At 35.5% G+C, this 27,861-nt stretch overlaps 1 protein-coding gene and 2 long non-coding RNA genes across 3 annotated transcripts; all 3 read left to right on the plus strand.

Annotated features, from left to right (window-relative positions):
- Nucleotides 1-13,291: 13,291 nt before the first annotated feature.
- Nucleotides 13,292-13,901, plus strand: LOC132142040 (uncharacterized). The gene is made up of 4 exons (XR_009434014.1): nt 13,292-13,350; nt 13,483-13,533; nt 13,674-13,724; nt 13,854-13,901. It is a non-coding gene; the product is annotated as an uncharacterized LOC132142040 (long non-coding RNA).
- A 2,888-nt stretch (nt 13,902-16,789) lies between these two features.
- LOC132142041 (uncharacterized) lies at nt 16,790-17,404 on the plus strand. The gene is made up of 3 exons (XR_009434015.1): nt 16,790-16,841; nt 17,151-17,198; nt 17,333-17,404. It is a non-coding gene; the product is annotated as an uncharacterized LOC132142041 (long non-coding RNA).
- A 173-nt stretch (nt 17,405-17,577) lies between these two features.
- Nucleotides 17,578-26,018, plus strand: LOC132141721 (uncharacterized). Its single transcript, XM_059551383.1, has 19 exons — nt 17,578-17,589; nt 17,695-17,742; nt 17,875-17,925; nt 18,260-18,310; nt 18,430-18,480; nt 18,613-18,663; nt 18,818-18,868; nt 18,989-19,039; nt 19,172-19,207; nt 19,314-19,364; nt 19,497-19,547; nt 23,191-23,241; nt 23,373-23,423; nt 23,533-23,580; nt 23,703-23,729; nt 23,851-23,892; nt 25,506-25,537; nt 25,783-25,854; nt 25,965-26,018. The coding sequence occupies exons 1-17, from the start codon at nt 17,578-17,580 to the stop codon at nt 25,509-25,511; spliced, it is 729 nt and encodes a 242-aa protein (XP_059407366.1). The 3' UTR covers nt 25,512-25,537; nt 25,783-25,854; nt 25,965-26,018.
- The last annotated feature ends 1,843 nt before the right edge of the window (nt 26,019-27,861 follow it).

Consider the following 27,861-nt stretch of genomic DNA (forward strand, 5'->3'; position numbering starts at 1 on the left):
GTGGAGAGTGCAGATATAGTGCATAAGTGTCCATGCATGAATGTACAGTTGAGGTCAAAAGCATACATACACCTTGCAGAGTCTGCAAAATTTTAATTATTTTACCAAAATACATGGGATCATACAAAATGCATGTTGTTGTTTTTTTAGTACTGACCTGAAAAAGATGTTTACATATAGTCCACAAGAGAAAATAATAGTTGAGTTTATTAAAATGACCATGTTGAAAAGTCTAAATATGCTTGATTGTTAATAATGTGTCGTTACCTGGATGATCCACAGCTGTTTTTTGTTTTTTTTTGATGGTTGTTCATGAGTCCCTTGTGTCTCCTGAAAAGTAAAACTGCCTACTGTTCTTAAGAAAAATCCTTCAGCTCCCATAATTTCTTATATATAATTTCTTATATCCCATATTTGAACCCTTTCCGATTATGACTATGATTTTGAGATCCATCTTTTCAGACAACTGAGGGAACTCGTGCACATATTAAAGAAGGTTCAAACACTCACTGTATTTTCCCCTTCATACAATGGAATTCAGAAGTTATCAGCAACTGTTAGGTTCAATTCTATTGAATTTACTCTTTCTTGTTTTTAATTGATTTTAATACAGATTATCTCTCTGTTAACCCCTGCTACAACTACACTGTGCTGGATAATTCATGGAGGGCCACCAACAACATATATTCCTCCTCCATGTGTGACACCTCAGTCACCTGGAAAGGGTGGTATCGTCTCTTTATTAACGGTCTGAGTGCTCAGATCCCAGACACGTGTGTTCCAACATACAGCTGTGGCACTGCTGCCCCACTGTGGATCCGTGGTGGACACCCAACTGTTGAGGATGGAGTCGTCACTCGTGATGTTTGTAGTCACTGGGGCAGTGACTGCTGCTATTACACCTCTTTTCCCATTAAAGTAAAAGCCTGTTTAGGAAATTATTACGTCTATGAGCTGGTTAGTCCAACCTTATGTAATTCAGCATACTGTGCAGGTGATTATATTTACATAAGTTCTTTCTACACGTTCATGAGGTTTGTGTATCTGTTCATTGATCACTATTCATCTAAACTTTCAGTTATTAACAGCATTACCACCAGCTCTACAGCCATCACAACAGAGACCTTATCAACTGGTAATGTAACACACTGTGACTGTTGACTTATTTTCTGACCTGTAGCTGTTAATGCTAATGTTAGGAACAGTTACACATCGAAGGGTAATCGGTTATTGGATAAGAAACAGTGCAGGGAAGAGACTTGGTTCTCACTCAAGGATTGTGAGCATGCAGGGGTGGAATTTAAGCAAACAATATGATTGAGAAAATCCATCATACTACACCAGAGAGAAGTCTGTCACTTCACAGAAAAAAGAAAAAAAGCCATATGTGCTTTAGATGTGTATGGTGAAGTAACGAAGACAGCCATTCCAGACAAGTAGATTTATACTTTGATACATTGATCCAGAGTCATCACTTGTTACAGCTAACTGCAGACAATAACAGGAAACGTACAGTAAGCTGAATGTGGACCAGTGATCATGATATCAGATTCACAAACTTCCTAAATCATTTGCTTTCAGTATTTCATTTAGTTCTGAATCCATTTAATAAATCACAAATCTAAATCACTCATGAAATAAATGCTTTTCTGTAAACATGATCATATCTGTGGTCTATGAGTTGGTTAGTTATAACTCACTGTTATTTATCATACTGTGCAGGTAATAACATTTTCATGAGCCCTTTTTATTTTTTGTGTGATTGTTGATTCATTAATGTTCATCATCCATCATTTGTTTCAGCTGTTACTAACATCAGCAGCACTGCTACAACAGTCTCACCAGAGATGAGCTCAGCTGGTAATGTAGTCTGATGTTTCCTCTGTTGAGTGTGTTCTGTTTTGTGTTTTCAACCACATTACATTTATTATAGGTTTCAGACATTTAAATTAGTTGCTAGCAAAAAAAAAAAAAAATTGTTAAATGCACACTTATGTTTGTGTGTTTGTTAAATACACTGCTGTCTAATGAAAGCAGCAATAATCATTATTTCAATTAAAAGCAGGCAAGATGTTTTATTTATTTAGCTACACGTAGGTAATTATAAAGTTCACTATATTATTTTCCTAGTTTAATGGTGTGAACCCCTCTTCCTTTAATAGTCCATTACACAAACACATCCGGGATTATGATGACTGTTAAATCATAACTTACTGTTCTGTAACATTGTGTGCAGCTGATTATATTTACATGAGCCCTTTGTATTGTTTGTGTGATTGTTGATTTATTAAAATTTATCAGACATCTTTTTTTTCAGCTGTTACTAACATCAGCAGCACTGAAATGAATGTCACACTTGAGATGAGCTCAGCTGGTAATGTAGTCCCATGTTTTCTCTGTTGATTGTTTTTTTTTATTGTGATGTCATGTTTATTTAAAAATCTTGATCTCAACTGTTGCGCTCCTGTGGATTAAAGAAAAGAAGGCTTAGCTTCAGTCTCCGATGTCACACCCATGGATTGTTGTCTAAATATCTGATGCATATGAGACACAAAAGTGCAAACACTTCAGGAGTGTCTAAGTCATCATTGGATTGGTTGAATTCTACGGTTATTTCCGCGAGATGCATGTGTCATGTTCTTTAATGTTCCATCTGGAAACAAAGATACCGTGGTGCCAAAATTTAAAATATTTAACGTTTGCGGCATATCATTTTTAAAATACGTTTCAGAGTTTAACACACCGTTCTGTTATTGTGGCGACATTTTCACACCCCGAAACGTGACGCTGAACGAAACAAACTGTGATTGGTTGTTTGACATGTCGGTCAAATGGACTCATGGGCGGGCCTTGGCCAATGAAAGCTTCCATACTTTCCAGTACTACAGCCATCAGTCTGAAGGTTTAGCTATGAGAGACTACACCCCATTCCCCCCATGCTGTTCTGAAACCCCCTGCAATGATCTGAAGAACTCAACCCTCCCCCCCGGAATACAATTTTAAATGCAGAAAACAATCTAAACTGAATGCAGTTTTAACCAAGGGGCACCCCTCGGTTCTCAGATCGAATTTGACCCCTCCACCCCCAAACTGTGTCAATTTTAACCATTCGATGTGGACCATCATCCAGTCTATTTAGAAAATTCACTTTCACACGCGTTGTCTGATGCTACTCAGTGTTTTCAACCACATAAAATTTCTTTTAAGTTTCAGACATTTAAATTAATTACTACCAAAAGAATAAACATTTGTTAAATACACAGTGTTGTTTATAAGTTTGTTAAATACACTGCTGTCTAATAAAAGCGGCAATAATAATAATTTCAATTAAACTCAGATGAGGTGTTTTATTGTACATAGCTACATGTTGTGTAGTTAACCAAAGTTCACTCTATTCTTCCCCTACTTTAACAGTGACTTACTTTTTTGTATTTTGTATGAACCCCTCTTCCTTTAACCCTCTGGAGTCTAAGGGTATTTTTGAGGCCTGGAGAGGTTTTCTCATGCCCTGAAATTTGTGCTTTTTTCAGTTTCTTATAAATATCTAAATGGGTAAAGTCTAATCTCACCATAATCAGCACAAACTGGGCTATAATAATATGTGAAATGCATGTATGTACATGATTGTATTTCTGAGAAAAATTTTTTTTATGTGTGGTTAGTGAAAAACTAAAAAAATGTAAAACATAAAAGGCCATAAAACACATAAAGAACAATGGTTCCCAGGATTTTTGAGAACTGGAGCTTGTAGCCTAGAATTTTTCTTTCTAAATTATGTGAAAATCATCTTGTTTACTCACTTACAGAAAACAATATATTGATTTAAATTTTCTAAGACATTTTTGATTTAAATTTTTTTTTGTTGGTAAAAGTCATATGCGAGTAGGCGTCAACTATCATGAATATCATTGTAATTTACACCTGAGAAGACAAAGGCCCACATAATGAGCTGCATAATGAGCCTTTCAATCATCTGTGCCACTGAGAGGAAGGAGTTACAGGAAAGAATGTGAGGACAAAATAAATATATATAATTTTATGTTTGTAGTTTATTTAGAATATATTTAATTATCCCACAACATAATTTAATATGTTTTTTAAAATTTTTTTTTTTTGCATCATTACTCCAGTCACACAATCCTTCAGAAATCCTTTTAACACTCTTATTTTCTACAACAATAAAAAAAAACATTTATTGTTATTATTATTATCATTATTATTATTATTATTTGTATTAATGTTGAAAATAGCTATTAGGGGGGATAAATGGAAAGAACAGCATTGTTTTTACATTTGTTAGTAATCTTTATTTGTTAAATTTATATTATTTACATCAAGCTTTTGAATGGTACAGTATTGTATATTGTTATTTCATAATATTTCACTTGATTATACATTTAGTCAGGAATTATAGTTTGGAAAAAGTCTTTGGAAAAACTCTAACTTTTAAAATGTTTACAGGTTATGTGAAAACTAATACAAGTATATAAATAAATAAAAAGAGACTTACTCATGTTTATGATCTCTGCTGAATAAAGTGCTTCATTCTTTTTTCTGAGGAAATCCATTTCTCAAATCCTCAACCACATGACTTTTTGGGGTGAATTATGTCTTATTCCTCTCATCGCGAAGCAAACAGTAAAATAAAAAAAACTCCAAGCACAATCTCGCTGCTTTTTCTTCTGTGTGGGTGTATTCAAGCCATGCGCTTCAGTTTGAATCTGAATCGCGCATTCAGCGAGGGGGCGTGGTCACATTAGATATAATGAAGGGAGACGTGAAAAACGTACATCGCGTTGTTTTCATATGGATTACTTTATCACAGAAATTTTTTTTCGGCGGCACTTGTTTAGTTTAAAAGTAGACATGTCAAGCTTTCTATAGATATCTCTCTCATGTCTCTTCGTTGAGTATTCACGGAGTTACAGTTCATTTTAATGACGTGTTTGTAAATGAAGATCAGCGACAAAGGCTGCAGACAGCACACCTTGTTTGTTATCTTTATTTTATAAGTTTATTTTATTTTTATAAGTTATTATGTCTGTATCCAAAAAAAGTACACCATTTACAGATTCTATTGATGTATTGATCTTATCTGTACGATTAAAACTGAAAGTGTAATTTAAGTTCTTTTCGGGGTTATCAGGAGAAAATGACTCAAAACGCGTATCCGCGTTAATCGACTCCAAGAGGCAATAATAATCATTTCAATTAAACTCAGATGAGGTGTTTTCTTATACATAGCTACATGTTGTGTAGGTAACTATAAAGTTCACTGTATTCTTCCCCTGGTTTAACAGTGACTTACTTTTTTGTATTTTGTGTGAACCCCTCTTCCTTTTATAGTCCACTACACAAACATATCCGGGATCATAGGCGCCAATACCGTGGGTGCTCCGGGGCTCGAGCACCCACGGAAAATGAGCACCCACGTGTGCCAGTGCCAGACTGCCAGTAGGCTACATTTATTTAAAATTAAACATTGCAGTTGGCGCTATGAAGCGTCTGCCACACTGTGATTGGTTATGTTGTTGTCAGTGACATAAAAAAGTCGCATGCATGTTCCATATCCTATCCACCAATCACAGCGTTTCTGAAAACGTCCCATCCCCCATTATACAGTGCCGTGCGATTATGTAATCATTTACTGCTTTCCGTAATCACTAATCATTAATCAGACTAAAATGGACAGATTTGTTATAAAAAAAACTGCACTGAAGATTTCGGTTTATTTTCTACATTTTGCTTTGGTTAGATTAGGTTTAGATTAAGGATTGTTTTCTTATATTTTGTTCTTTCCTTTGGCGTCGCTTTCGTTCTTTTCCCATTTTATTGTTTGTTTGTTTACATTTTCACCTTGTACATAGCGCACATTATTATTGTTATTTTACTGGATCTAGTGGCTTTGGCTTTTTGTGAATAAACGTCCAGTATTTTTTCTCTTTCAAAGTTTTGTCTGTCATGTTCTTCCACCTCATTTCATACCCAGCAGTACGTTAATATGTAAATGTTACAGTACATTCCCTAGACACCTTAAAGTTCGTAACAGGGTTTAAATGGGAACATTTTTCTGCTCAAGTATAGGCCTATATACGGTTTAAAAGAGGAAAAACTAATGGACACAAAAGTAGCCTACTTTTGGACAGAATACGAGTTCTTTGTTAAATACATAAAATAAAAAAAATATTTTTTTAGCCTATATGAATAATGGATTCGAAACCTCAAAGAAAAGCCATGCCACTATCAAAAGAAACCTCGAAACATAAATGAGGTAGACATTCCCAGAAACTCATTATTTTAGTCGCAACAATCGGTTAATGGAAACGCTGTCCTTTCGCAATAGTTTTTTAATCAATATTTACAAAACATTAATTTCCCAAGAAGCTGAACACATTAGCGGTTACGTGTCAGTTAAACTTTTCATCTCCAATCCTGTTTGTATTTTTGAGAAGTGACGCTGTTGTGTTTGTTTGTATCGGCCGCTGTCCATTAGCCTAAGGTTCTGAAATGCAATATTTTTTGAATAGCCTAGTCTATTTTTTTTATTTTTTAAATGGCGTGCGCCCTTGAGCACCCACGGAGAAAAACATAAATCGGCGCCTATGTCCGGGATTATGATGTCTATTAAATCATAACTTGCTTTTCTGTAAGATTCTGTGCAGCTGATTATATTTACAAAAGCCCCTTGTATTGTTTGTGTGATTGTTGATTCATTCATATTCATCTTTTTTTTTAAGCTGTTACTAACATCAGCATGACTGTCACACCAGAGATGAGTTCAGCTGGTAATGTAGTCTACTGTTTCTTCTGTTGAGTGTGTTTTGAATGTTTGTGGATTTGTAGAATTTAACAGGTGTGTGAGTGTATGTTTCTCTAAATAGAGACGAGGAATAAAAGTGAATGTGAAATGTATAGTTGTAAATCATGTCACTAAATTTTTGTGGGGGCATTTTTAATGCTAGTGTACAAGATAAATTAAGAAAAATTTGTCTATGAATCACTATTCATCTAAACTTTCAGTTATTAACAGCATTACCACCAGCTCTACAGCCATCACAACAGAGACCTTATCAACTGGTAATGTAACACACTGTGACTGTTGACTTATTTTCTGACCTGTAGCTGTTAATGCTAATGTTAGGTACAGTTACACATCGAAAAAAGCGGCAATAATAATCATTTCAATTAAATTCAGATGAGGTGTTTTATTGTACATAGCTACATGTTGTGTAGGTAACTAAAGTTCATTCTATTCTTCCCCTACTTTAACAGTGACTTATTTTTTTTATATTTTGTGTGAACCCCTCTTCCTTTTATAGTCCACTACACAAACACAACTGGGACTATGCTGTCTGTTAAATCATAACTTGCTGTTCTGTAACATTCTGTGCAGCTGATTATATTTACAAGAGCCTTTTGTAATGTTTGTGTGATTGTTGATCCATTCATATTCATCAGTCATCTTTTTTTCAGTTGTTACTAACATCAGCAGTACCTCTACAACAGTGACACCAGAGATGAGTTCAGCTGGTAATGTAGTCTGATGTTTCTTCTGTTGAGTGTGTTTTGAATGTTTGTGGATCTGTAGAACTGAACAGGTTTCTGAGTGTTTGTTTCTCTAAATAAACTGCAAAGACTAGTAATAAAATGTAATTTGAAGTGTACAGTTTTAGATCATGTCAGACTTTTTATTTATTTATTTATTTAGCATTTTTAATGCCAGTGTACAAGATAAATTTGCTTATTAATTACTGTTCATCCAAATTTTCAGATGTTAGCAGCATTATCACAAAAAACATCTCAACTGGTAATATAATATATTGAATGTAACATAAGTATGAATATTTTTATATGAATATAAATCTTTGCAGTGGTGTTACACCTGTTTTTTTTTTTTTTTTTTGGGGGGGGGGATTAAATACACAAATAATGTCACTACCAAAACATCTCCCATTCTTACTTCCACAAGTCAGTTTGTTACTGTGGCTTGAAAAAAAATTGTATATAAATAATATTACACATTGTTTCTTGACAGTCATTTCCATAACATCTGTCAATCCAACTAAGACAGGTAAGCATGTTTCTGTACGGAATGTGGCTTTCTAAATAAGCTTTTCCATAACTAGTGTCTTCATGAGGAACATAATTTAGCATATGGGTCTGATTTAACATCTGTTTTTTTTTTCAGTCTTTTTACCACCAGTCAATTCCACAACATCTACCAGTTCTACTTCTACAGGTGACAGAGATGATGCACTGGACTGTAATATTGAAATATAACCCTCCATTATTAGTGCCTCCTTATAGAACATAGTATTTCATCTAAATCTGAATTGTCATCTTATTCCATCTTGTAAATATTACTGGTCTTTTACCTAAAGACACACCCACAACATCTACAAGTTCTACTACTACACTGGAGGATGTTGCTGGACTGCACTGTAATATTGCAGCATAGCTGACCATAATTATTATTGTCCTCATGAAGAGAACAGTAATTCAACATCTGATTCTGATTTATGATCTTTTTTTATTTGTTATTTTTCAGCCTCTTTACAACCAGTCACATCCACAACATCTACCAGTCCCTCAACTGCAGGTTAGCATGATGCCAAATGTAACTTCATAAGAAATCCATCATAATAATCTTCTTCATAAAGAGCTCATTATTTCATCCTCATCCAGTTTGATTTAAAATCTGTTTCCATCTGTAACTAATCTAACTGTAACACATAAATGATCATCTACTGAGTAAGTGTGATTTGCCTGAAAACTCATTTCATCTACTGGTTTCAGTATAGTCTTTTTTTATCAGCCTTGACACTGCATACATGAAAGTGACGCTCATAGGACAAAGGATTTAAAAATTTTCCACAAAGAATCCACATGGTGTCTATGTTAAAAGGAAACTTAATTTGCCAAAACAATGTAATAGACTCAGAATGCAGTACATCTCGACGTCGGTTACTTCTATGCCTGCTTCTGATATTTTTTGAAGGACCTCCTTGGTTGAAAGCCCTGTAAGAACCAGATTTGGGTAATCCAGGGGCCAAAGAGTAAAAGTCCTGCCATATGTTTGTTCCACCCATGAACTCAGCAGCTGATTTCATCAGAGGAGGAACCAAGTCATTCCTTCCAAGTCACAAACTAGTCTTGAGTCAAATCTCAAGTCCTCAAAGAGTTAAAGTTAATCAGATAATTAAGTGACTAATTAAATGAAGACTGTGCATTAATGATTAACACCTGCACTTTTCGTTCCATTGACTTCCATTCATACGCATGCGAATGGAGAAGCACCCGGCTGCAGTCTGCAGATCGAGGCGGGGCTGCACCTGGGGTGGGTTAGCACGTGCAGGCCCGCCCCACACCAACTCTGATTGGTTCAATTGTCTTTCATAGACATACATGATAGGAAATGTGTACGTAGTTGGTGTAGGACGGAGAATGCTGTTTAAAAAGATTAAAATGCTGTACAGTTTTATAAAGCCTTCATAATGCACAAAAGAAAAAAAAACATTAGCCTGTAACTCGCCATGTCCCTGAAATGATAGTTTTGTTAAATTAAGCTGATCTTTAGGCTAACATACGAATATAGTAAATTAATTGGGTTGATTATCCAAAGTAAGACGATCAGGTCTTCAGATAGAAGAATTAATTATGAATTAAATAATTTTAGAAAATTTGCGTCAGAGTATGAGAAAGGAAAGTGAAAGGGGTGTATCATTACTGTTTTAATTTATATAGCATGACAAGACAATTATTGTTACATATAATTATCCGTCATGCAGTTGATAAATGACACTGCAATAGTCTAATGTGTCTGCCAATTCAATTTTTATGAAACTTTTAATTTTCTTTACTACATTGCAAAACATAGACTTTTTCTCCCCTTTATTTCAGGAAAATATGCTGCTCCTCGTTATTTGAAAGTGAAGAAATCGAGAAACTTTTATTTCTATCGGTCAGTGTTGTTTCTGAAAGGACATACCTGTAAACCGTTGCTATAGTAACGAACACAATATCATGATAATTGTGCTCTTATTTTAGTGCAGTCTCACAGCCACTGTCAAATATTGAGATAAACTTGATAAAATATCATCTATTTATATTAAATTGGTATCTTCTCCGATATACATTTTGTGACCATTGAGCCGATTCTTTTTAATCAGCTGGAATGATTCGGGACATTCTACGTTTAATGTGGCTTAATGCATTAAAACAGTGTTTTTAAAATACCAAATTCAGTAAACAAATTAATAATAAAGCATTCTATTCACTGACAGGCAGATGAGTCCAGAATAAAAACGCAATGTGTTTAATTACGTGTTAAGCGTTTTCCTCCAATAGAAAACCATTAGACTAAAAGGAAAACGCGTAACGTGGCGTAATGCATTAAAACGTCTTTTAATAAGACCAAACTCAGTAAACATTTTTAATAACACATTTTATTTACAGACAAGCAGGTTATGGGTGGAAATTAAACGCTTTGTGTTCGTATTCTGTGCTCATATCTGCTTGTCTGTGAATAGAATGCTTTATTAATAGTTTGTTTACTGAGTTTGGTCTTTTTAAAACACTGTTTTAATGCATAAAGCCATGTATGTTCACGTTAAGCTTGCTTTTAGAATGTCCCAATTATTCATTTGTGAATTAATCTGGTCAAGAAGAGTACACTTGCAGCAGCTAACATCTCTTGATTCAATAAATAAGACATAGTGAGTCAAGTTAACAATAAAAAACTGCATTATAGTAAAGGCTTTGTAAAACTGTACAGCGTTTTTATCTTTTTAAACAGCATTCTCCATCCTACACCAACTACGCACACATTTCCTATCATGTATGTCTTTGAAAGATGATCGAACCAATCAGAGTAGGCATGGGGCAGGGCTGCACGTGCAACACTGCCCCAGGTGCAGCCCCGCCTCAGTCTGCAGCCTGCAGCCGGGTGTACTTGTGCGAATGCGTCAGACAGGAAACGCAAGCTCATGCAAAAAATTTCTATGCGTTCCAAAGTTCAAGTTTGGTGAACTCTGACCTGCGAATTCGCATCACGTGAAGACTTGTGACAAGTAGAAGAGCACGTCACTGCATGACCTCTCTGTACAGAAATAAAAAAATGGAGGAAGTGCTAATTTTAACCATAGCGCAGCGTAACATCTTTAAAAGATTATATAAAAAAAAAATAGCTGCATGGTTCACGATGTCAATGGAAACAGGAACATATGGTACATTTGAATGCAGACACATTTTATAATTTTTATTTTTGCGATGTACTTTGTACCGTCTTATGTGAAGGTGTCGAAAGTGTCTTATATTGTTCTCTCTCTTTCTCTCCGTCGCAAAAGAAACAGTGCAAGCACATCAGAATCCATGTTGTGATAACTGAGGGGAAACCTTGGTGCCTAATGTTATATCCTTCTCCCGCCCATATTCGCAGCGGCTTCCGAAAATTTTTTTGCACGTTCGAAGTCTAGTGTGACCACCCCTTTATTGAGAATTACAGAGAACCAGATTTTGGTGTTCTATTGGTTAAAATGATACAACCATCATGGAGATCAGTGTTTGAATTAGTTGTGTTCTTGACCCTTGACTTGTTGTGTAAGATCTCTCTCTGCAGTTCAGCATGTGGTGTTGTGGAGAAGAGAGTACTGTGATATATAAACAGCATATAGTCACAATGAGCTGGTATAATTATATCTCAAATGATATCTTTTCTTTTTTTTCACTTGTTTAGATTTTTAACAATCCCAGTGAATCTACAGCATACACAAAACAAACCATTGTTCAGATATTTACAGAAAGTGAATTTTAAATTTGTGTAACACATATAAAAGTTTGAACTTCAGTGCTTTTTAGACACACACACATATGTCAAGAACCAGCATATGAATCTCTACAATGGTGATAATCAACAAAATGCTTCATGTTGCAATACATGAAAGACTCCCATAATGCACAGCAGTATGAATAATTATTTTCTCCACTGTTGAGGATCATATGATAAATGTTCATGGCTAAATGCCTAATCCAAAACTGTGTTTTTTTTTTTATTCCTTAATATTGAAGCATTATGGTGGCCTTTACGTAATGGGTTTTCTCTCTTTTTTGTGAAAGTGACATACAGTTAAGTATGGTGACCCAAACTCAGATTTTATACTCTGCATTTAACCCATCCAAAGTGCACACACAGAGCAGTGAACAGACAGCAGTTTCAAATAATTTTATTTAAAAGAATAATCAAGAAATTTATTTCAAGATAATACAGTTATCAAGAGCATAAACTCCCTGCTAGATCAAACTTTGCATCAGTATTTCACAAATGTTTGCTATAAAACAATAATGCAATTGCTTGGAATAGAAGAAGCAAATTTATAAAAACTGTTTAAAGGCTCAAGAGCTCAACTGAAGCGAATACTTACCACAATTATGGTGGCAAAGTTTTTTTTTTTTCCTTTCAATTGATTTAATCCAAGGCTAAGCTTAAAGTCAGTTGTAGTTCTTGTGTTTCTCTTTTCTTCAGTGACGTTGATTGTTAACAGCAGGTATTCATCACTACAGCACAATCATCATTTAATTAGTCACTTAATTATCTGATTAACTTTAACTCTTTGAGGACTTGGGATTTGACTCAAGGCTCGTTTGTGACTTGGAAGGAATGACTTGGTTCCTCCTCTGATGAAATCAGCTGCTGAGTTCATGGGTGGAGAAAAAAATATGGCAGGACTTTTTCTCTTTGGCCCCTGGACTACCCAAATCTGGTAAGAACCATGCGTGACCATGCTATGACTTTGTCCCCGCCAAAAGAAAGAAACAGAAGAAACCGGACGTTCTTTTAAATTGAGATTCAAGCAGCCAATCAGGGCTGGCTCTACAAATTGTACCTTAAACTTTAAAAGAAATGGTACATATATGCACCTTCTAATGCTTGGGAACATATATGTGCCTTTTTTACACTCAAAAAGGTACATACATGTACCTTGAGGTCCAATAATAAGCCCTATGGGGTATGTTAGTGTAGATTGTACCTTGGGGGACAGAAATGGACTCCTACTGTACCTCTATTTCTGACAGTGCAGTAATTGATGATCTGATTCTGATTTAACATCTGTTTTCATTTGTGTTTGTTTCAGCTTCTTTACAGCTGGACACTTCCACAACATCTACCAGTTCAACATCTACAGGTGAGGATGATTCTGGACTGAATGTAACCTTTTTAAAGAAACCCCTCAATTTTAATTTGAATAACACAGTAATTCAACATATAATTCTGATTTATAATTTGTTTTTATAAATTTTCAGCCTCTTTACAGCCGTTCACTTCCACAAGATCTACAAATTTGACATCTACTGGTGAGGATGATTCGGGACTGCACTGTAATATTGAATTACAACTGTCCATAATTAATATTGTCATCATGAAGAGCAAAGTAATTGATAATCTGATTCTGATTTATCATATGTTTGTATTTGTTTCTGTTTCAGTCTCTTTACAGCCGGTCATTTTCACAACATCTACAGGTTCAACATCTACTGGTGAGGATGAGTGAAAGTAATCTTTAAAAAAAATGTTCTTAATGTTTTTATTTTATTTATTAATCATTTTTTTATGAATAACACTGTAATTCAGTAATTGACTCTGGTTTAACATCTGTTTTCATCTGTTATCGTTACAGTTCCTCTACAGCCGGTCACTTCCACAACATCTACCAGTCCCACTACTACAGGTGCGGATGATAATGGACAGGACTGTAATACTGAAGCACAAATGTTTAGAATTATTAATGTCTGCTTGTAGAGCACAGTAATGCACCATCTGTTTCTGATTTAGCATGTCTCCTCTGTTTTTGTTTCAGTCTCTTCACAGCCGGTCACTTCCACAACATCTACCAGTCCCACTACAGATGAGGATGATGCTGGACTGCACTGTAATATTGAAGTGCAACTGTCCATGTTTAATATTGTCTTTATGAAGAGCATAGTAATTAAGCATCTGATTCTAATTTAACATATGTTTGCTTTTTTTCAGTCTCTTTACAGCCACTCACTTCCACAACATCTACTAATTCAACATCTACTGGTGAGGATGATTCTAGACTGAATGTAATCTTTTGAAATATGTTAATTATTATTTTTATTATTATTATATGAATAACAGTAATTCAGCATTTGAGTCTGATTTAACATCTGTTTTCATCTGTTATCGTTTAAGTTCCTCTACAACCGGTCACTTCCACAACATCTACCAGTCCAACTACTACATGTGTGGATGATAATGGACAGGACTTAATTACTGAAGCACAAACGTTAATAAATGAATTTTTACCAACAGTCACTTCCACAACATCTACCAGTTCTACTTCTACAGGTGACAGAGATGATGCACTGGACTGTAATATTGAAATGCAACCCTCCATTATTAGTGCCTCCTTATAGAACATAGTATTTCATCTAAATCTGAATTGTCATCTTATTCCATCTTGTAAATATTACTGGTGTTTTACCTACAGAAACTTCCACAACATCTACAAGTTCTACTACTACACTGGAGGATGTTGCTGGACTGCACTGTAATATTGCAGCATAGCTGACCATAATTATTATTGTCCTCATGAAGAGAACAGTAATTCAAAATCTGATTCTGATTTATGATCTGTTTTCATTTGTTATTTTTTTAGCCTCTTTACAACCAGTCACACAACCTTCCACAACATCTACCAGTCCCGCTACTACAGGTGCGGATGATAATGAACAGGACTGTAATACTGAAGCACAAATGTTTAGAATTATTCAGAGGTGGGTAGAGTACCCAAAAACTGTACTCAAGTAAAAGTAAAAGTACTTCTAGAAATATTTACTCAAGTAAAAGTAAAAGTACTAGTCTTGAATAGTTACTTGAGTAAGAGTAAAAGAGTATCGGATAAAAAATCTACTCAAGTAGTTTGTTACTAGTTACTTTGGGTCATATATACTGTACTGAGCCTATTTTTATTTAGATATATAGATAAAATGTATGCAATGTATGTGTGCGTGTATAAATGTATATATTTCATCAGCCTTTACTCCAATTTATGTAAATTATTATAAAACCCTGTCTGTTTACTTAAGTAACAGATATAGGTGTCATGCCATAACATATTTTTAATACGACTGACTTTATATTAAATGTGAATTTAACATTGAAAGTTAATGTGATATAAATATTGCTACTAATCTTTCATTGTTCAGGAAGAGAGCAAATAACATTTACATTATTAAAGATAATTTTCACTGACAGTCTAGATTTCAATCACTCTCAGAAACTCCCATTAAAATCACTGAAACTGTTAATACTGTAAAATCAATATCTTAATTAAAGATTCGTACACACATCTGCACTTTGTTGTTTCTGACGAGAGAATTCGCCAGAAAGAGGTATTCAGTCAGTGAGCGAGTGAAGGAACCACCGGCATTTTAGCGATGACTCATCGGAACACCTCTGATTGGCCAATGCTTTAATAAGCTCAAAAGAATCATGTGTGATTGGTTATAATGTGCAGCGCTGTAAAAACGCATCTATCTCTGGCTAAGCGCCAGCAAGCAATCACAGATCTGAATTCAGCAGCTGTTGCTATGACTTGCTGAACATACTTGCACCGGTGTGATTGTATTAAAATTAATAAAATCTTAATCGGCTATTTTTTGTCTTTTGGAAGCTGCATTCAAATTGACTCCCCTCTGTTATAAGCCACACACGTACAACAAACTTATGTCACAGTGGTATCGTGTACTGTAATCGAATGTAGCCCAAGTTATTACCTGTTAAACAGTAGACAGCACACGCGGTGTTCATCTAATAAGGATTTCCATCGCTAGCAAATAATAGCCTTTGCAGATTTCAATTCAGTGCAGTTCCAGCCACGTTTTCAACGCTCTTTCTGTTCTTTAACGTTACAACTCCGAGTGAACCACTTCAGATGCTCAGCGCGTGCGGCAGGGAACTGAACGACTCATTCAAACTGATTCATGAACCAATTCACTCGTTTGCCAATTGGTTTGATCAAGCCTTTGAACAGAATTGACTCAAAAGAATGAATCATTCGCGAATGGGCATCGCTCATTGCCCAGAGAAAAGTAGACGGCGCGTTTGGAATAAACTGAAGCATTATAACATTTATTGCATTAAGATAAAGTAACGAGAGGAGCGTAACACACAGTAACGAAGTAAAAGTACAGATTTTTTCCCAAAAATTTACTCAAGTAAGAGTATAAAGTACCCATCTTTAAATATACTCCGAAAAGTATTCGTTACCCCAAAAAATTACTCAAGTAAATGTAACTAAGTAAATGTAACTCGTTACTACCCACCTCTGGAATTATTAATGTCTTCTTGAAGAGCACAGTAATGCACCATATGTTTCTGATTTGGCATGATTCCTCTGTTTTTGTATCAGTCTCTTTACAGCCAGTCACTTCCAGAACATCTACCAGTCCCACTACAGGTGAAGATGATGCTGGATTGCACTTTAATATTGAAGTGCAACTGTCCATATTTAATAATGTCTTTATGAAGAGCATAGTAATTAAGCATCTGATTCTAATTTAACATATGTTTGCATTTTTTTTCAGTCTCTTTACAGCCACTCAATTCCACAACATCTACCAGTTCAACATCTACTGGTGAGGATGATTCTAGACTGAATGTAATCTTTTGAAAATGTTTATTATTATTATTATTATTATTATTATATGAATAACAGTAATTCAGCTTCTGAGTCTGATGTAACATATGTTTTCATCTGTTATCATTTCAGTTCCTCTACAGCCGGTCACTTCCACAACATCTACCAGTCCCACTGCTACAGGTGTGGATGATAATGGACAGGACTTTAATACTGAAGCACAAACGTTAATAAATATTAATGTCTTCTTGAAGAGCACAGTAATGCACCATCTGTTTCTGATTTAGCATGATTCCTCTGTTTTTGTATCAGTCTCTTTACAGCCGCTCACTTCCACAACATCTACCAGTCCCATTACAACAGGTGCGGATGATAATGGACAGGCCTGTAATACTGAAACACAAATGTTAATAATGATTAATGTCTTCTTGAAAAGCACAGTAATGCACCATCTGTTTCTGATTTAGTGTGATTCCTCTGTTTTTGTTTAAGTATCTTTACAGCCGGTCACTTCCACAACATCTACCAGTCCCACTACAGGTGAGGATGATCCTGGATTGCACTGTAATATTGAAGTACAACTGTCCATAATTAATATTGTCTTAATGAAGAGCATAGTAATTGAGAGTCTGATTCTAATTTAACATATGTTTGCATTTGTTTGTTTTTTTCAGACTCTTTACAGTCGGTCACTTCCACAACATCTACCAGTTCAACATCTACTGGTGAGGATGATTCTAGACTGAATGTAATCTTTTGAAAGATGTTTATTATTATTATTATTATTTTATATGAATAACAGTAATTCAGCATTTGAGTCTGACTTAACATCTGTTTTCATCTGTTATCATTTCAGTTCCTCTACAACCGGTCACTTCCACAACATCTACCAGTCCCATTACAACAGGTGCGGATGATAATGGACAGGCCTGTAATACTGAAGCACAAACGTTAATAAGGATTAATGTCTTTTTGAAAAGCACAGTAATGCACCATCTGTTTCTGATTTAGAGTGATTCCTCTGTTTTTGTTTCAGTCTCTTTACAGCCGGTCACTTCCACAACATCTACCAGTCCCACTACAGGTGAGGATGATCCTGGATTACACTGTAATATTGAAGTACAACTGTCCATAATTAATATTGTCTTCATGAAGAGCATAGTAATTGAGAGTCTGATTCTGATTTAACATATGTTTGTATTTGTGTTTGTTTCAGGCTCTTTACAGCCGGTCACTTCCACAACATCTACTAGTTCAACATCTACTGGTGAGAGGATTATTCTAGACTGAAAGTAACCTTTCAAAAGATACCCCTCTATTTTTATTTGAATAACAGAGTAATTCAGCATCTAATTCTGATTTATCATCTGTTTCCATAATTTTTTCAGCCTCTTTACAGCCGGTCACTTTCACAACATCTACCAGTTCTACTTCTACAGGTGAGGATCATTCTGGACTGAATGTAACTTTTTAAAAGAAACCCTTCTTAATTAATTAATTTATTATTATTATTATTATTGTTGTTGTTATTATTATTATCATAACAGTAATTCAGCATTTGAGTCTGATTTAACAGCTGTTTCCATCTGTTATCGTTTCAGTTTTTTTACAGCCGGTCACTTCCACAACATCTACCAGTTATACTTCTACAGGTAGGGGTGATTCTGGACTGAATGTAACCTCTTTAAAGAAACCCCTCAATTTTATTTTTTTAATAATAGTAATTCAGCATCTAATTCTGATTTATTATCTGTATTCTTTATTTTTTCAGCCTCTTTACAGTCGTTCACTTCCACAACTTCTATCAGTTCTATTTCCACAGGTGAGGATGATGCTGGACTGCACTGTAATATTGATGTACAACTGTCCATAATTAATATTGTCTTTATGAAGAGCATAGTAAATGAGCGTCTGATTCTAATTTAACATCTGTTTGCATCCGTGTTTGTTTCAGTTTCTTTACAGCCGGTCACTTTCACAACATCTACCAGTTCTACTTCTACAAGTGAGGTTTATTCTAGACTGAATGTAACTTTTTAAAAGAAACAACTCTTAATTTATCTATTATTATTATTATTATTATTATTATTATTATTTTATAACAGTAATTCAGCATTTGAGTCTGATTTAACAGCTGTTTCCATCTGTTATCGTTTCAGTTTCTTTACAGCCGGTCACTTCCACAACATCTACCAGTCCCACTACTACAGGTGTGGATGATTCTGGACTGAATGTAACTTTTTTTTAAAAGAAACCCCTCAATTTTAATTTGAATAACAGTAATTCAGTATCTAATTCTGATTTATTATCTGTTTTCATTATTTTTCCAGCCTCTTTCCAGCCGTTCACTTCCACAACATCTATCAGTTCTACTTCCACAGGTGAGGATGATGCTGAAGTGCACTGTAATATTTAAGTACAACTCTCCATAATTATTATTGTCTTCATGAAGAGCACATATATTGAGCATCTGATTCTGACTCAACATCTGTTTCCATCTGTTATTGTTTCAGTTCCTCTACATCTGGTCACTTCCACAACATCTACAGGTGAGGATGATTCTTGACTGAATGTATCCCTTAAAAAGAACCCCTCATGATTATTATTTTTTTCATGAGGAATTCTTATTTATCATCTGTTCTTGTTTTTTTTCAGCCTCTTTACAGCCAGTCACATCCACACCATCTATCAGTTCTACTTCTACAGGTGAGGGTGCTGCAAAACTTAATGTGGCCCTTTAAGGGAACTCCCTCATGGTGATTTTCTGTTCTTCATGAAGAACACATTACTTCATCTAAACCTAAATTTTCATCTTATTCCATCTTGTAAATATTACAGGTCATTTACCTACAGTCACTTCCGCAACATCTACCAGTCCCACAACTGCAGGTGAGCATGATGCTAGACTAAACATGGCATTGCAAAATAAATCCCTCATAATAATCTTCTTTCATGAAGAATGTCTCAGGTTACACATGCAATTAGTGATGGGAAGATGAAGCCTCATGAAGCTTTAAGCTTTCCAGCCAAGTGGTTCACAAAAGGGTTAATTTCAGGAAACTTAATTTGCTTACAATACCACCTGGTGGCCAACGAGTGTAAAACAAGCAGATATGTTACAGACAGAGGTGAAAAGTCCAGGGGCCAGAAAGTAAAAGTCCTGCCATATTTTGGTTCCACTCATGAACTCAGCAGCTGATTTCACCAGAGGAGGAACCAAGTAATTCCTTTCAAGTCACAAACTAGTCTCAAGTCAAATCCCAAGTCATCAAATAGTTAAAGTCAATGAGATAATTAAGAGACTAATTAAATGATGATTGTGCATTAGTGATGAATACCTGCCATTATTGTGCATTACAGAGGATCAGATGCTGATGTTTTATTGGTTAAAATGATGCCACCATCATGGAGATCAGTGTTTGCTTCAGTTGGGCTCTTGACCCTTGGCTTCTCTGGGTTAGATATTTCTCTGTAAAAGTACATGTGCTGTTATAAAGCAGTGCGATCAGTGCAGAAAACTGTTACTAGCTGGTTTTACACGATGAAGTGGTTATTAGGCATCAGCCTGTTTATTTCCAAAATAACTTTATTTCATTTAACATATGTTCAGTTTTTAAATAACCTACCTTGTTGAACTGCCATATGCAAATGAACGATTGGTTTAATAGATATAGTGAATTAATTTGAAATCTAATGTATGTAATGAATATACATTTTTGAAACCTTGTCCTTATTAGACGCACAGACATCATGACCCAGCATATGAATCTGAACAATGGTGACAACCAACAAAAAGCTTCAAGCTGAAGTGCATGCTGGGTAACAGCATAGTAAAAACTCCCATCATGCACTGTTGCATGAATAATTATTGTCACCACTGTTTTGGATCATATGATAAGTGCTCATGTCTAAAATCCCGAGCCTGTACAATTTTTTTTCCCAATATTTAAGCATTACAATAATATTAGTTTAATAGGACTTTTGTTGTAGTTCAGTAATAGCTGAACATCTTATAACAAACCAAAGAGAGACTCCCTCATGAAGTTCACTTAAATGTTTTACATGGTAAAAGGGCAATTTAATTTGCTATTTCAAGCTTTTAGTTCAGCAATGTGTTAATATTTATTATGTAACAAAACCGCAAGCGTTTAAAAGCAAATTACTTTGAATTATTAAAAGGGTCAAGAGCGTAACTAAAGAAAACACTGATCTCCATGATGGTGATTTCATTTTAAACAATAATTCATCCGATCCTCTGTAATTCTCAATAACAACAGTTGTTTATCACTACTGCACTATCATCATTTAATTAGTCACTTAATTATTTCACTAACTTTAACTCTTTTAGGACTTAGGACTAGGGATTTAATTTGAGACTCGTTGTGACTTGGAAGGAATGAGTTGGTTCCTCTGATGAATAAAGCTGCTGAGTTCATGAGTGAAACAAAAATATGGCAGGAATTTAACTTTCTGATCCCTGGACTTTACACCTCTGTCTGTAATATATCTGCTTGTTTTACACTTGTTGGCCACCAGGTGGTATTGTGAGCAAATTAAGATTCCAGAAATTAACCCTTTTGTGAACCACTTGGCTTAAACGCTTAATGCTTCATGAGGCTTTATCTTGCCATCACTAGCTATATCCTAAGATGTCCTAAGAGTCTTATAAAGGCTCCTAGCTAGCCCGAATAGCCAGGTAAGGTTTTCCTGCAAAGCTTCTGAGACCAAAAAGATTGGGGTATCTGGGATGTTCAAAGGCTTATGTTTTCAACCCCCCAAAACAGAGTTATTGAAGACACCTGATGTTAACAAACAGAATCACTCAAGGAGAATAATCTAAATTTTGGTTACCATTACGGTGGTCATTGTTTGCTTTAGTTGGGCTCCTGACCCTTAAACATGTTTTTGTTTTTTTTTGTTTTTGATTTTTTGCTGTATAGTTGATGCAGCAGCTAGACAAGCCAGTAAAGAATAAGGTCAGGGGGTATTGTTTGTTTTGACATAATTTTATCTGGATTTCTGAGTTGGTTGTGACTTATCAACAACAGGCGTCCTGAAGTTGACGTCATGTGCATGCATATATATATATTTTCAGGGTGTTTCATGATCGCCAACTACTGGCCTGGCATGTATAACATAGTATACTTTAGCCTAGTGTAGCATTTTTTTTCAATTAAATCAATATTTTTGTGTAAATTTTACTTAATTTTTTATGTTATTTTACTCATTTTGAATGGTTGCTTTTAAGCATCTAATTTGATAATTTCTAATTAATTCTAATGTGTTAAAATTAATTAATAATATTGGATGTAAAATTTGAAACAATTTTATTGAGTAAATAAAGTGAATAATTGTTTACAGTGTAAGGGTTCAAAGAAACCACTCCTTTAAACCTTAAGCAGGGGAACAATCACTGAGCTAGCACATAGCTATCCTCAGATAACTAGGCTCTAGGAAAGGGGGACAGCTAGCTCAAAGCTATCCTCAGATAGCTAGGTTCTAGGAAAGGGGAACAGCTAGCAAATAGCTATCCACAGATAGCTATGTATTCAGGAGAGGGCTCACTGGAACTTGCCAGTTAAAACAGAGATAGCATCAGAAAGCTGTATTAAGTAAGCCCATCCTGCCATAATAATAGCTGGAATATAACCACCCTCAGATGGTTATAATAAGAAGGTCCCCAATCAGTGTCAGTCCCACAGTAGGCTAGAGAAGCACTGTGTTATCGACAAGGAGATCACAAGATGGAGATCCGGACCATTGATAAACGATTTGTTAAGCACGAACACATAAACATCATTAGTCCAAAATGACACCCTGATGTAAACAGTGCCAATAAAACTCAGGGCTGATCCCACAAGATCATGGATGAAATGACGCTGTGCTTATACCAACCCAAATGCTGTCTACTGCATCTGACAACCCATTAAGAGAGAGTGTGCGGATCCTTAAGATCAAAGCAATAACCAAAACCTGGGGTCAACTGTGCCATGGTAACTCATAAAAAGAACAGATGAATCCCACGAATAGACACTTGTTACTCATCTTTTGAGAAGAGGGATAAGCGCGAACTGAGTTTTTACATTGGAAACACTCACAAGGAGCACATTCAGAGCCCACGAGCACCAAATGCACAAGCCCTTGACCAAGACACAGGATGCATATAGATATTGTGTGTCTTCAAGTGTCCTCAGGCACGGAGGCGCACACATTTTTACAACGCTCACCTGCCTTGGTCTTTCACATGCACTTCAAACAGAACCAGAACCAGAATCATTTTCCTGAAGACAAAAGTTGATGACCTATTCAGCAGGTGCTCTTTTATGCTTCTGGGCATCTGCCTATGATGTCACGGGCCTCATGGACAAATAAGATTGCTGTTGTTTCACACGTGCTTTAGACACCAGTCATGCTGGCAATATTCCCCATTGTGTCCACTACAGGACGCAGTGTGAAGTTTCTTAAAAGGGAAACTCACTAGTTCATCCTTTGCATCTCATTTAACATATGTTTCCATCTGTTATTGGTTCAGTTCCTCTACAGCCGGTCACTTCCACAACATCTACCAGTCCCGCTACTACAGGTAAGAATGATACTAGACTGAATGTAACCTTTTTTAAAATAAACACCTCATAATGTTTGTGTTTTTTTCATGAAAAGTTAATTCAGCATCTAATTCTAATTTACCATCTGTTTTTATTTGTTATTTTTCAGTCTCTTTACAGCCGATCACTTCCACAGCATCTACAATTTCTACTACTACAGGTGAGGATGATGAAGCATAGCTATCCATAGTTAGTTATGTTTTCATGAAGAACACAGTAATTCAACATCTGATTCTGATTCAACACGATTCAATTTGTTTTTGTTTTAGTTTCTTTACAGCCAGTCACTTCCACATCTACACTTTCAACATCTACAGGTGAGGACAGAGTTCCACAGGACTGTAATATTGAAACTCAACCCTCCATAATTATTAGTGTCTTCATGAATCTGAATTGCCACCTTATTACATCTTTTAAATATCACTAGTCATTTCTACAGATCACCTACAGTCATTTACTTCTACAGGTAAGTGGGCTGGATGTGGCCTTTCTAAAGAAACCCATCATAATGATCTTCTTCATGAAGAACACTTAACTTCATCATCTGAGTTTAATTTAATATCTGTTTTCACCTGTTACTGTTCCAGTTCCTCTACAATCAGTCACTTCTACAACATCTTCATTTAAAGGTGAGGATGATGCCTGACATCCTTTCATCCTTTTCTGTTTTCGTAACAATTTCTTGTTAATGTTGGGCACATGTGCATAATGTCAACAGCTCACTAGTTATAACCCTCAGTAATCCTCTGCAAATTTCAACAGTTGGTTGAACTGGCTCATTAGTTTAATTTAGTTTTTAAATTGAGTGTGCTGCTTCAGCTGTGGACATCATAATTCCCTTACATCATAATCCTGGAACTAAAGTTTGATTCAGTTCACTTTGTGGACTAGCTCAACTGGTTACTTCCTGAGAACTGACTCAAAATAAGGATTAATTCAATAATCAGACATCACTATTGAATACCCTGCCCTTGTTATTCCCCTTACATTCTTGTGCATTGTCTACCGCCCTGTTAATAGAAATTTTCACCACTTACCCAGCCAAACAGAATTGTTTTACAAGAATATTCCCAAATATAGTCCCAAATATTTCCAAATATTCCATGTTGGTTCTAGGAACATTCAAAATGTCCAGTTTTCTTGATGTTAGAGGAATGTGTTTTAAAGGTATGATGTTCCTCAAACGTTCTTTCAACTTAATTTTGATTTAAAATTCAACATTCTTGTAACATTCCAAGAACATACAAATGTCCAGTTTCCTTATTGTTAGTGTGTTATTTAAATGTTAGTATGATGTTCCTGAAACAGTCAATCATTCAAACACTTGCTGTGAACAAGAATTGAAAGAAAGAGAAACAAACTACAACTTTCTTCAGCCACAGCCTTGAACTGAAGATAAAAGACTCTCAAGATCTCATTAAACAACTCCACAAACAGCATTACAAGCTTCACTCACAGTATTACTAACTTGATTTACTTTATTTCTGTCACATGTCTACAAAAGTTCATATTGAGATTTAACAGAGGTTTAGATGTTGACCTCTTATTGAAAATGTTTTGTTTGAAACCACCATCATGGAGATCAGTGTTTGATTTAGTTGGGCTCTTAACCCTTGACTTTGTTGAACTGCTCTTTTTATTTTTTTAATTATTTTTAATTACAGATGTTTTCTGTAAACGAAACTAGATCAGTTATATTGACTGTTGTTTGAGTTGTTTAATCAGATCTTGAGAGATTTGAAGTCTTGTATCTTCAGTTCATCTAAGATTGTGGCTGAAGAATGTTGTAGTTTGTGTTCTTATTTCTCTTTCATTCAGTGCTTGTTCACAGCAGGTGTTTGAATCATTAAACGTTCCAGGAACATCATACTAACCATTAAATAACATGCATCCAAAATCAAGTTGACAGAATGTTTGAGGAACATCATACCTTTTAAAAATGTTACTCTAACGTCAAGAAAACTGGACATTTTTAATGTTCCTAGAACCAACACAGAATATTTGGAGAATATTCTTGTAACAAAATTAAATTAGATGGGTATCCTGTGTTTGGGTCTTCTCTCTCACTCAGAACTTTAACAGATTAATCCAGCCATCAACAGCCATTGTTACAGATCTCATAACCACAAATTCAACAGTCTGATCATAGTCACAGACTGTCTAATTTTATTAAAGTTTGACTTTTGAAATGAACTTATTTATTTAATATCTGAGTTTATTTATTTGAGTTTCCTCATTCTAGATCTAAATACCACAATGCTGGAAGATTGTAAGGTAAGTTGAGATGAGTTTCTGATAGTGTGACTAAGGGGTTGGACTCATACCAACTTAAAAAAACAACAAAATAATGCAGAGTACACAGTTTTGTGTTTTTGTCAATGTTGATGGTTTGGCGCATACAGTAGATATATAATATTATGAATGAGTTTAGTTTATTTTATTTGGAGAATACCAACAATTAACCAAAGAAAGAAAGAAAGAAAATACATTTTACTTATAAAGCTTATTTGTGATTTCAGATCACAGGAAAATGTGTAGAAAATCTTCTTGGCCTGATAGAAAACTCAACAGTTCAAGTGCTTCATTTGATCGTAAGAGCAAAAGGACAAAAAACAATTTGTCACATATATAGAACACACTGTAATGATACTTTCATCCTTTTGTTCCAATTTTACAAATAATCAATGATTACTAAAAATAGGATGTGACAAAAATTTTGGATGTGGTCCTCAACGCTACAGAGAAGGTTGTAACCTCATCATCAGCTGACCCAAATAAACTTGTGTCAGATGGAAACCGTCTGTTAAAAGCCAGTGAGAAACTCGTTTCCATGCTGGTGATACCAACAAACACAAGTGTCTATGTCAATTTTACACTTGACACTGTGGGTAAGTGAAAACCAAACTATGAATAGACTGACTTAATATGCTCAAGTCTAGAAGACCTGTGAAATAACTTTTTACCTTTTTACATGACCTTATTGTTAATAATATCATTCACATAACTGTATTTTTTTAATCAGAGGGACAAGTCTTCATGGTTGGACCACAGGTCACCTTAGATAAAATCCCTCGACTCGACACGTCAAATTCTTCTGTGGACATCGATCTCATTGGGATTGCCAAGAACAACAATAAAACAAGTACATTAAATGTCTTGATGTCATTTTATAAAATATATAAATAAACTAAAGAACGAGACATACCACTTAAACCCCATTTACTTAGGGTCTTATTATTATTATTATTATTATTATCTTTGTTGTTGTTGTTGTTGTTGTTGTTATTGTTGTTGTTTTGTTGAATGGACATTTATATATGAGTTTCTGTCACACAGGATCAGCTGCTGTGGCTTTCATGAGCTACAACATGATGGAGAATCTACTGAAGCCAGATTTCTTCAGCACACCAAAGGACACGATTAAAACCATGATGTCCACTGTGATCTCAGCTACTCTTCCCAAAACCACCAACACTACACTAACTAAACCAGTCATCTTCACCCTCAAACACATCAGAGTGAGAGACTGAAATGTGCTTTTGTTTTATCAGAGCATTGATGAACATCTGAAAACATCTATTATTTAGTGTTCTGATACTTTCTTCATCTTTTTGCAGGAGTTTGATCCAAACGGTTCTCTGTCCTGTGTGTACTGGAATATCAGTGAGTGGATTGTAGATGGTTGTTCTGTTTTAACGACCACCAGCAGCTACACTGTGTGTTCCTGTGATCATCTGTCGACATTCGCTCTCATCATGCAAACCAGCCGCCCACCAAAGGTACAGAACATTTCTAGTGAACAGTGAAGAACAGCACAGATTTAGCACTCATGTTTTCTCACATTTTTTTTAGAGCGACTCACTAATGGAGCTGTTGAATTTGGTGTGTGTGATCGTGGGGCTGGTGTTCTTCAGTTTGGCCCTGTTGACCTTTGCCCTTTGTCAGTGGAGTCCTGGAGTGAATAATGTGGCTCGAATCAACATCTGCATCAGTCTTCTGTTGGCTCACCTTCTGTTTCTGCTCACACAGCAGTTCCTGAGCCTCATACGTCCTCTGCAGGTGAGAATGATGAAGGAGCCCTACAGCTCAGCACAGACTCACTGAGAATCATCATAACCATCTCTCATGGTCTCCAGGTGCTGTGTGCCGTGATCTCAGGCCTTCTGCAATTCCTCTTTCTCTCCGGCTTTGTTTGGATGTTCATTGAAGCTGTGCTGCTCTTCATCTGCGTGGAGAACCTATCACAGATCAGCTCCATTAATAGGACGGTGCTTAGCAGAGAATTCCTGTGTGTAATGGGATATGTGGTTGCTCTGGTTGTTGTGGCTGTGTCTGTTGTGGTGGATCCTAAAGGCTACGGAAGTGAAATGTAAGTTCAGTTGAAGTAACTATTTGCTCAACATCTTCATCCATATTTGTACATTTATTATTTTACTGTATCTTCCTTCAAACAGGTGCTGGATAAAAATAGACAAAGGCTTCATCTCAAGTTTTCTTGGACCTGTTTGCATGATACTAACAGTAAACACATAACTTAATTGTTCTTGTATTAATAGGAAAACAACATAATTAATTACGTTGCTTTTTTTCTTTGCAGA

This window comes from Carassius carassius, chromosome 6, assembly GCF_963082965.1.
Source record: "Carassius carassius chromosome 6, fCarCar2.1, whole genome shotgun sequence".
Taxonomy (NCBI): Eukaryota; Metazoa; Chordata; class Actinopteri; order Cypriniformes; family Cyprinidae; genus Carassius; species Carassius carassius.

What these genes read in the sequence shown, in the direction of transcription:
- LOC132141721 (XM_059551383.1), top strand. An exon ending in CACTTCCACAACATCTACAG is followed by an intron (nt 19,208 to 19,313) that starts GTGAGGATGATT and finishes GTTTTTTTTCAG; the next exon opens with CCTCTTTACAGCCAGTCACA. An exon ending in TACACTTTCAACATCTACAG is followed by an intron (nt 23,581 to 23,702) that starts GTGAGGACAGAG and finishes TCATTTCTACAG; the next exon opens with ATCACCTACAGTCATTTACT.